This window comes from Arachis ipaensis, chromosome B4, assembly GCF_059453495.1.
Source record: "Arachis ipaensis isolate K30076 ecotype BB chromosome B4, ASM5945349v1, whole genome shotgun sequence".
NCBI lineage: Eukaryota > Viridiplantae > Streptophyta > Magnoliopsida > Fabales > Fabaceae > Arachis > Arachis ipaensis.
Window position 1 is genome coordinate 50,314,231 of NC_142439.1, and position 11,005 is coordinate 50,325,235.

At 40.3% G+C, this 11,005-nt stretch overlaps 1 protein-coding gene across 1 annotated transcript; it reads left to right on the forward strand.

The window, feature by feature from the left end:
* Window positions 1-633: 633 nt before the first annotated feature.
* LOC107636488 (uncharacterized) lies at window positions 634-1,248 on the forward strand. The gene has a single exon (XM_016339993.1). It carries the CDS (start codon window positions 634-636, stop codon window positions 1,246-1,248), a length of 615 nt encoding a protein of 204 aa, XP_016195479.1.
* The last annotated feature ends 9,757 nt before the right edge of the window (window positions 1,249-11,005 follow it).

Sequence of the window (11,005 nt, forward strand, 5' to 3'; positions counted from 1 at the left end):
CCACCATTCAACTCACAAAATATTCACTCCAATGCTCCAAACAATTTCCAGCAACAACAATCATACCCTATCATACCACCCATTGACCATCATAAAGCCAGGATCTCAAGTCTTGAAGCAGCCTTACAAGCCCTTACCCAAAACACACAATCACTTACTCAAACCACTCAAAGTTTGGTCAAAGGACAAGAGAGCCTGCTCAAACGACAAGATAGATATGAAGCTACCATGAGGAACCTTGAGCGACAAGTGGGACAATTGGCCAAACAAGCTGAACGGCCAACCAATGTTCTCCCAAGTAATACAATCCCCAACCTAAGGGAAGAATGTAAATCTGTGCAGTTGAGGATTGGTAAGGTAGTTGGAAAAAACATCAATAAGTAAGCAACAAAGCCTAAAGAGGAGGACATAAAAGACAATCAGAAGGAGGAAAAGGCATTGACATCCAAAAAGGGCAAAGAAATTGTGAAGCCACAACAAGAGGTCAATAATGAAGGAGTAAAGCCTTATGTACCCAAACTTCCTTACCCACGGAGACTACAGAAGGGAACAAGGGACCAACAATTCCCAAAATTCCTGGAAATCTTTAGGAAACTTGAGATCAACATTCCATTGGCTGAAGCTTTGGAACAAATGCCATTATATGCAAAGTTTCTTAAAGAATTGATCACAAAGAAGAGGAGTTGGCAGGAGAAAGAAACAGTGGTACTTACTCAAGAGTGCAGTGCCATTATTCAAAAGGGACTTGCACCAAAGCTCAAAGATTCAGGCAGCTTCTTTATACCATGCACGATTGGGAACATGGCTATTGATAAATCGTTTTGTGACCTGAGAGCAAGCATTAATTTAATGCCTCTTTCCATGATGAAGCAATTAATGATAGAAGAGATTAAGCCTAAGAGGATGTCATTACAACTTGCTGATAGATCCCTCAAAATACCAAATGGAGTAGTGGAGAATCTCTTAGTGAAAGTTGGAAATTTTATATTCCCCGCCGATTTTGTAGTTTTGGACATGGATGAGGAAGGGAGTAACTCAATCATCCTTGGTAGAACTTTTCTGGCCACTGCTAGAACAATCATTGACGTGGAAAAAGGTGAGATGATCTTCAGGGTGCATGATGAACAGATGATTATAAATGTTTTCAAGGCGATGCAATACTCTGCTGAGAAAGAGAATTGCATGAGAATTGATGTGGTGGACACCCTAGTTGAAGAAGTATTTGAAGCAAACCATCAAATGAACTAGGAGGAAAACCAAGACCTACAAGAGGAAGATACTGAAGAGACACAAGCACTGGAGGAATCAATTGAAGTTAAGAAAGAAGGAGCACCACAACAAGAGCTAAAACCTCTATCTCCTCATCTTAAATATGCATTCCTTGGTGATAAGGATAGCTTCCCAGTGATAATCAATTCTACTTTGAGTGGAGAAGAAGAAGAAAAACTCCTTGTTGTATTGAAAGCTCACAAGGATGCATTGGGATGGACCATTGATGATTTGAAAGGCATAAGCCCTACCATATGCATGCACAAAATACTCTTGGAAGAGAATTCTAAACCAGTAGTGCAACCTCAGAGAAGATTAAATCCCAGAATGAAAGAGGTTGTTTGAAAGGAAGTAATGAAGCTATGTAAGGCTGGGATCATTTATCCCATCTCAGACAGCCCATGGGTTAGCCCTGTTCAAATGGTGCCAAAGAAAGGTGGAATTACTATAATTGTCAATGAGAAGAATGAGCTTATTCCCATAAGAGCAGTGACTGGGTGGAGGATGTGTATTGATTATAGAAGGTTGAATGATGCCACAAGAAAGGACCACCTCCCTCTCCCTTTTATTGACCAAATGCACGAAAGATTGGCTGGTCAGGCTTACTAGTGCTTCCTGGATGGATACTCTGGCTATAACCAAATAGTAGTTGACCCAATGGATCAAGAGAATACCTTATTCACCTGCCCCTTTTGGAGTATTTGCATATAGAAGAATGCCATACGGACTGTGCAATGCCCCAGCTACCTTTCAGATATGCATGTTATCAATCTTCTCGGATATGGTTGAAAAATTTATTGAAGTTTTTATGGATGATTTCTCTATTTTTGGTGATTCTATCAATACTTGCCTGCACCATCTTACCCTTATTTTAAAGAGATGCCAAGAAACTAATTTGGTTTTAAATTGGGAAAAGTGCCATTTCATGGTACCTGAGGAAATTGTTCTTGGGCATAAAATTTCTAGTAAGGGTATAGAAGTTGACAAAACAAAAGTAGAAATAATAGAAAAACTTCCTTTACCAACCAATCTGAGAGCTGTGAGAAGTTTCTTAGGACATGCCGATTTTTATAGAAGATTCATCAATGATTTTTCAAAAATAGCCAAACCACTGAGCAATCTTCTAGTGGTTGATAACCTTTTTATCTTTGATGAAATTGTAAGCATGCCTTTGAAACTTTAAAAGCTAAACTCACTACAACACCAATCATCACACCCCCAAATTAGGAATTTCCTTTTGAACTTATGTGTGATGCAAGTGACTTTGCTATTGGTGCTGTGTTGGGACAAAGGAAGGGCAACTTGCACCATGTCATTTATTATGGAAGCAAAGTATTGAATGAAGCTCAGAAAAATTACACAACAGAAAAGGAATTATTAGTTGTGGTTTATGCTTTTGATATGCTTATTTGTTTTCATTTCTTTTTCTCATGTTTTGCTGTTTACTTGGGGACAAGCAAGATTTAAGTTTGGTATTGTGATGACAAGTCATCTTAGGCTAGCTTCACAAGCTTTTTTTATCTATTTTTACTTGGTTTTCATGCATTTCTTAGGCAATAAGTAAGTTTTTGGATGAGAATTCATGGTTGTCTTGATTCAATCAAACATTGGTAATTTTATGCATTTTCATGAGATTTTCTGCAAGATTTAGTTGATGTTATTAATGATGCAAAATTGTGTGATTATGCCAAGGCTTTGATTAGTTTGTTTGGTTGATGATAGGTAAAAAGAAGCAGAGGATGCGCAAGGAAAAAGAGGAGGAAAGGCCAACGTTGGAACCAACTTTGGCCCATCAACGTTGTAGGCAACGCTCTGGAAGAAGAAAACATGGGTGCCAATGTTGGAGGGAACGTTGGTGGATCAATGTTACCTCCAACGTCCTCAAAAATGTTCAATTCAGGGGCTAAAAGATTTTTGGGCGACGCGTACACGTGAAAAAGGAAAAATTTTCAATCCATGCGTAAGCATGAACCACGCGTACGCACGAAATGGCAAAATTGACCATTCACGCATACGCGTGGGTCACGCGTACGCGTGGGTCACGTGTACGCATGACCAAGCCAACATTGGAGGGAACGTTGTTGACCAAATGCTGCCTCCAACGTCTGCGATGAGAAGCCCAGAATTTGGAATTGAGAAACTTGAATCGACGTACATGCGTCTGTAACGCGTACGCGTAAAATGGAAAAATGGAAATGCACGCAAAAGCGTGGTGTACGTGCGCGTGGAAGGGCAAAAACACAGCTTTCACGAGTACGCATGGTATACGCACATGTGTGAATGAGCGAACGTTGGTGTACCAACGTTGAGTCAAACGTTGCTAGCAGCACCCAGAATTCATCTGTTATGCAACGTTTGGGCTCAACGTTTTCACACAAATGTTGCCACCAACGTTAAGGACAGTTTTAACTCCAAATGGCACCATGTAAGTTCATAAACGTTTTGCCAAGATCAACGTCTGTTAGAGTCATTCCTCTCTACTTCAATCAAAGGCCAAGGCCCACATCCAAGTACACTGAGTGATGTCCCATTTTGGAATGAAAAGAAGAGTATAAATAGAAGACTCTGAGAAGGCTTAAGGGGACTAGCTTGGGCAGCAGGAGTAGGAGTAGGAGTAGGATAAAAGGCTCTGGTAGAGAGCTTAGCTTAGAATTTCTTTTTCTTTTCTGCACTTTTACATTTGAGTAGTATTGGATTTAGTTCAGCTTTATGCAATTTTAATTTCTACACTTCTCTTCTATAATTGTCCTTTCTGCAATTTTTCATTTCCGTTCACACTGAGATTGATGTACTTTCATGCAATTTAAAATTTCTGCAAATGTTTTTAGAACAATGATCAATTGAACCGCACTTCATTAGGGGAGGAGCTCTATTATAATTCTAATGGATTAAAGAAATTCTTCTTCTTCTCAATCCACTTGGGTAGCTAAGAAATAACTTCTGTTTTGATTTTGATCCATTCACTCCGGAAGGGGTTTTAGATCCATTAAATTTCTATGTGAGCCTTGGAAGGGGAATCATGGAAATTAGAACTGAAGCTCTATTTCTCACAACTCTCTTGATCAACACCATTCGGAAGGAATTGAGATCTTAAGAGTTAGTATGGCTTATGGATGAGAAACATGCACTTAACCTCTTCTCATGACAATTGGATCGAGGAACTGGCAAGGTTGATTGTGGTAAAAGAGATTGGGTTGCCAAGGAATTGGGATCCAATCAATTTCAATCTGCCATAGATCTACTCATATGATTGAGAAAGGAGTTGAGACCCAATTATCTCATTGTGGATTATGATATCTCCAATCCCTAATAAATTTTTCTTTCTGTTAATTGTCCTTGAGTTCACTTTGAGTATTTTGGTTTAATGCCTCTTTACTTTCCCTGCACCCGAAGCTCTTTACATTTCCTGCAATTTAAGTTTCCTTGTAATTTAAGTTTCTTGCTATTTAAGTTTCTATCAATTTACTTTCAGCAATTTACAATTCTTGCAATTTACATTCTGTTTGATCAGTTTCACTCAATTCATCAATATTTTCTTAACTAGACATATCACCTCATTAACGTTGCTTGATCCATCAATCCCTGTGGGATCGATGATGGAGTGGGAGAACTATTGCCAGTTTGGAATCAATCAAAACAAGAATCAATCTGTTGGTAGCATTATCAAAACCAACAATAACTCTGACAATCAAATGGCAAATTCAAAATATGTGTCACAATTCAAAACCAGTTCAAAACCGAGAGTATTTGACTCCCAGGTCGTCTCCCAAGGACACTTTAGATCAATGAGTGCACAATTCCGGTTGTAGTGATCAAGGGGTTTTCAATGAAGAAATAAACATATAAAGCAATAAAAGAACATGCAAAATTGTAATGATTGAACTAATGAAGAAATTAAAGAACCGACTATGCAATATAAACAAGTAAAGTATAAAAGAGATCAACATATATGTGTATAAAAAATTAAAAGCATAAAAAGAGTCTTGGCTTGGAGTGAGCTAAGGGTCCTTTCCTTGTTGGAACCACAACTATGACAATTATAATGGATTAGTCTCACTTGATCAACCCTCACATCGGAAAGTAAGTTAAATGACCATAAGTGATCTTAACCCACAAAACCTAAATTGCTTGCTACTTCCTTAGCAACAATTTAGCGTTAGTGGGAACAAGAACAATTAACAATCTAAGAATTGACACTAAATGTTGGACATTCCAACTCTACGAACTCAATTGCTCACTTTACCCAAGCCAAGAGCCAAAAGTTTAGCCTAAAACCATGGTTGACATTTTGTCAAACACTTGGTGGGCAAAAACATTAAACATTGGAAAAATGAGAAAAGACTTGAAACTAAAAGAAACAAATGGTCTCAATCAACAAGAATAATACAAGAAAGAATGAAACAAACATCAAACATCAAATTCATCAAAAAAATGGAAATTGCAAAAGAGAAGTAAAATTTAACTATAACTTGAATTATAAGAAAGAGTAAGAGAAGGAGAGAGAGGTAGAGGTCGCAAGTAGTGGTTGATGGCGGCGGTGGCCGGCGGTAGGCGGCAGAGACCGATGAAGATGGGCAGAGAAGAAAGAGAGAGAAACTGAGAAGAAGAGAAGATAGAAATAAGAAAAGAAGAGCTGCCTCTCAATTGGCGAACGCACAGAAAGCAGAACGTAGAAGGGTGCGAATGCACATAGCGTGCGATCGCTGCGACCAGGGAGGTTGCAATAAGGAGTGCGGACGCACAGAGGCATGCAGGTGAACAGAAAAGCTCTATTTTTTTTAGGAGATGTTTCTTGAGGACAGAGTCGAGTGTGCGTGTGCACACAGGTCCGTGCACACGCACAGAAGCTAAAAATGGGGGAGGTTGTTCACGCGCACAGGCCGTTCCCTCGCTCCCACCAGAGAGGTCTGCAATTGGTGTGCGGACGCACACGTCTGTGCGGCCACACAGATAATCAAGGAAGAGGGATGCGTGCATACGCACACATCTGTGCAAACAAATAGGTCACAGAAATCACGGTAGCACGCACGCACAAGTTGTGCTGGCGCTGCGACCAGAGGGCATGTCAAGGAGTGTGCGGACGCACAAGCCTGTGCGTCTGCACACACCTTGATATGCCCTCTGGTCGCAGCTCCAGCATAGCTTGTGCGTGTGTGCTGCCCTGTTTTCTCTGATCTGTGCATGCGCACAGCTGCGTGTGTACGCACACGTTCCTTTTCATGCTTTATCTATGCGGTCGCACAGACGTGTGCGCCCACACACCAATTGCAAGCCCTCTGGTGGGAGGGAGGGAACAGCCTTTGCGCGTGAACAACCTCCCCCATTTTTAGCTTCTGTGCGTGCGCATGGACCCGTGTGTGCACGCACACATGATTCTGTCCTAAAAATAAACAAAAAAATATGCCCTTTTGTGCGCGCGCACGCCTTAATGCAACCTTTCTGGTCGTAGCAATTGCACACTGTGTGCATTCGCACCCTTCTAAGTTGTGCTTTCTGTGTGTCCGCACAGGCCCCTGTACATCCGCACAAGATGCGTTTTGGGCGTTAACAGGGCAACCTGCCCTGTTGGGAGGCAGCCCTTCTCTTTTCTTCTTTTCTTTAGAGCTGCCATCTCTCTCTTCTCTGCCCAGCTCTGCCGGTTAGCCTGCCGCCGGCCACCGCCGCCGTCAGCCCACCACCGGCGACCACTTTCTCTCTTTCTCTTACTTCTCTTCTCTCTTCTTTCTTTCCCTTCTCTTTTCTTTCTTCACCACCGGTGAGTTTTCTCCTCCGGTGCTTTTTCCAGCGAACCTAACTGCCGTGATTTTGCAGTGGCTATAAGAAGTGCCATTGTTCCTCCCTAGTTCTTGTTCTCTTCAACCTCTATATCTCACGTTTTTGTTTTTCCTTTCTATTTATGTTCATATTTTTTTTGTAATTATTTTCATTGTCTTTCTTGTTGCTTAGATTAAATTTGTTGCTTTCTTTGTTGTTTCTTTGTATTGCTAAGTGATGTTGCTTGATTATTGGGTTGGTTATGATCAAATTTGAGCTTAATTGTGATGAACTTGCACATTGCATACCACATGTTTGATAAAATACCTCAATAAACATTTGGCTTGATTCATATGATTTGGCCATCATATGCTTTCAATTTATCTTTTGTTAGGCATATTGTATGAATTGTGCAACTTCACTTGTGAATTTTGATGTTGATCAAATTATTTTATCAATGCATTTTCTTGCTTGTATGCTTTGAGTTTAACCACCCATATTTTCAAAGAACTGTGTACCTTGTTAATGGGTGACTATAGTTGTAAATGCATTGTGTTGATGGAATCTAAGTTCCATTGTTCATCTTGGAATTTAATTTGAGTAGCCACTTTACAAATATTCAACTTTTGATGATGTCTTGATCAAACATCTTTTGGCTTCAAATTAGAGATCATTATATATGTGATTACCACTTGTTGAGGATGAACAATCGACAATTCCCTCTTGGTGCTTGCTTGAAGTTGCTTGCATTTCTATGTTTTTTATTTGCAACTTGAGCACTTAGTTGTGAAGCTTTAAACTTTTAGTTGCCTTGAGAGTGTGATTGCCGTTTTATTCAGCCGGTGTGTATGTTCCAACCGCGCGCACCATTGGAATATACACACCACCTTGCTTGTGAACCACACTATTTTCAAGCTTCCATTTTAGAATTTAATTTTCTTGACTTTATTAAGTGCTTCCTCATTATTTTTAATTTATTGTTGTCTTATGACCCTGATGTTTCCTGTTTTCTTTTTAGGATGTGAAATAAGGGTAAGAAACCGGTCATTTTACCGGTTGTGCAACCTACAACCCGCGCATCCAGACCATATTTCATGGATCGCCCGAGTGATAACCCGGATGTCTTGGTCAACCAAAGAGCCGAGTTCCAATATGACATGTTTAAGAAAAGGTCAATTCATTGGGAACGGACGCTTAAGGTTACGAGCAAGTATAAAACGGTCATCCATGAGCGAATTGTCTTACTTCATTGGGAATTTCTTGAGCAAGACCCAATTGAAGTTAATGAAACGATGGTGTGAGAATTCTACGCTAACTACCAAAATTGGGAAGCAGAGTCCGTATTCCTCTAGGGAAAGAGGTTGGATACTTCCAACCAAGCTCTCGAAGCTATTTTGAAGATTTCCCACATTCCGCTTGAGAAGGATGATTATTCACAGATTAAGGCGAGTGTGTCCAAGGGGAGGATGTCTGTGACTCCCATACTTGAGAGAATCGGCTGTCTCGGTGCTTCATGGGAGTATAGCAAAGGGAGGAAATTTGTTCCCGCAACTATAGCATACTCCGATTTGAATACCGAAGCTCGTATATGGCATCAAATTATGGCGGACTACATTATTCCCAGCACCCATACTACCCATGTGAGATTCAAGACTGCTTTGCTACTTTGGGCTATCATAGAAGGAAAGAGTATAGCCGTTATGCCTTTATTACGCACATCGATATGGAAACTGATTGAGAAGAAGAACATCAACATCCTTTTTCCATTGATGGTGATGCATTTAGCAACAGCAGCGGGGGTAGAATGGCATCCGAGAGACATTATGTTCAAGATTCCTAAAGGCAACAAGTTCATTTCGAGGGGAGATTTGGAGAGATCAACAAAAACAACACCCTCCGAGAAGAAGACTCCCACAACACCACCATCAAGTCTACCAACTTCATCGACTGCTTTACACTTTTTCCGTCCTCTTCTGGAATTATTACAAGATATCTTTCACGATATCCACAACATGGAGCATTTGGAGCAAAACCATTTCGAGTGGATATCGGCAAAGCTAGAAGGAAGAGACTCTGGCCCAACTCCTAGAGCTTCATTCGAGCTAACTGGGGAGGAGTATGATGCAGTTGACCAACACACTTCTGAGTCCACCAACTGAAGGTGGCCCCTCTTCACTCTCTCGGATCGTAAGCATGCACGGAGGACCGTGCACGAACTAAGTGTGGGGGAGAATTGATGATTTCAAGGGGGTAAAATTTCTCTTTTCAAGGCACTTTGCAATGTTTCTTGTAGTACTTTATCCTTATTTTGGGTAGTTTTATGTCTATTGCATCTTGCTTGGGTTGTTTGTAAATATTTCTTTATCATTTATGGATATTTGGTAGTTAACATTTGCATGTTGCATGATAGAATGAATAAGTTGGTGAAACACCAAGGAATTTCCATGAGAACATTTCTAGGGCGTACCATTGATTAAATTTAAGAAAAATTGTGTTTTCCAACTTGCTTGGATTATTTTGTGTGTAGAACATGGAAAAGAGCTCGAACAACATACCTTGTGAGATTTGAGCTTTAATAGATGGTTGAATTTTTCAACCATAATGTTGTTCTTGTGTGATTATACTCCTTTTTTGATTGTGATCATTGATTTGCATGATTTTTTATGTCCTGTATTTGTGTTTGGATGCATTTAGCATGATTGAGGCCATCTTTGATGATAAATTCGCTAACCTATATGGCCAACCCTTCCATTCACCTTTGTGAACTCCTTTGAGCCTATGAATCCCCTTTTGTTCTGATGATAGCACATTACTCCCCTTAAGCAAAAAACCATTGATGTCCCGGAATTACTTTTTGATTAGCTTGGGTGGATTAGTGTGTGCATTCTAAGTGTGGGGGAATTTTGGGAAGCATTGCTGATAGAAGCACGAACTCATCGTGAAAAAATTTTGGCAATTAGGTAATGCTCATGCATTTTATTGAGTAAGACATATGCATTCATAGTTCTTTAAAAAAAACTTGTGCATAACAAAGTATGAAATAAAGAGTAAAGAAAGGATTTATATTGGTGCACGAATTGTGAATCACACTTTTCACAACTCGTACCACTAACCAGCAAGTGCACTGGGTCGTCCAAGTAATACCTTACGTGAGTAAGGGTCGATCCCACGGAGATTGTCAGCTTGAAGCAAGCTATAGTTATTTTGTAATTCTTAGTCAGGAAATCAATGATAAGAGTGATTATATTTATGAAGAGTAAAAAGCACAAATTAAATAATACTTGTTATGCAGTAATGGAGAACAGATTGAGGTTTTGGAGATGCTCTGTCTTCTGAATCTCCGCTTTCTTACTGTCTTCTTTTTTCACGCACGCAAGACTCCTTCCATGGCAAGCTATATGTTGGTGGATCACCGTTGTCAATGGCTACCATCCATCCTCTTAGTGAAAATGGTCCAAATGCGCTGTCATCACATGGCTAATCATCTGTCGGTTCTCACTCATGTCGGAATAGGATCCATTGATCCTTTTGCGTCTGTCACTACGCCCAGCACTCGTGAGTTTGAAGCTCATCACAATCATCCCATCCCAGATTCTACTCGGAATACCACAGACAAGGTTTAGACTTTTCGGATCTCAGGAATGGCCGCTAATAATTCTAGCCTATACCACGAAGACTCTGATCCCATGGATTCGGATGCTCTGTTGTCAGGAGATGCAATCAAACGCATGAACCAGGAATCAAAGAGATACACACTCAATCTAAGGTATAATGGAAGTGGTTGTCAGGCACGCGTTCATGGGTTGAGAATGGTGATGAGTGTCACTGATCATCACATTCATCATGGTTAAGTGCGAGTGAATATCTTAGAACAGAGACAAGCGTGTTTGAATAGAAAACAGAAGTAATTGAATTAATTCATCGAGACATAGCAGAGCTCCTCACCCCCAATCATGGAGTTTAGAGACTCATGCCATAGAGA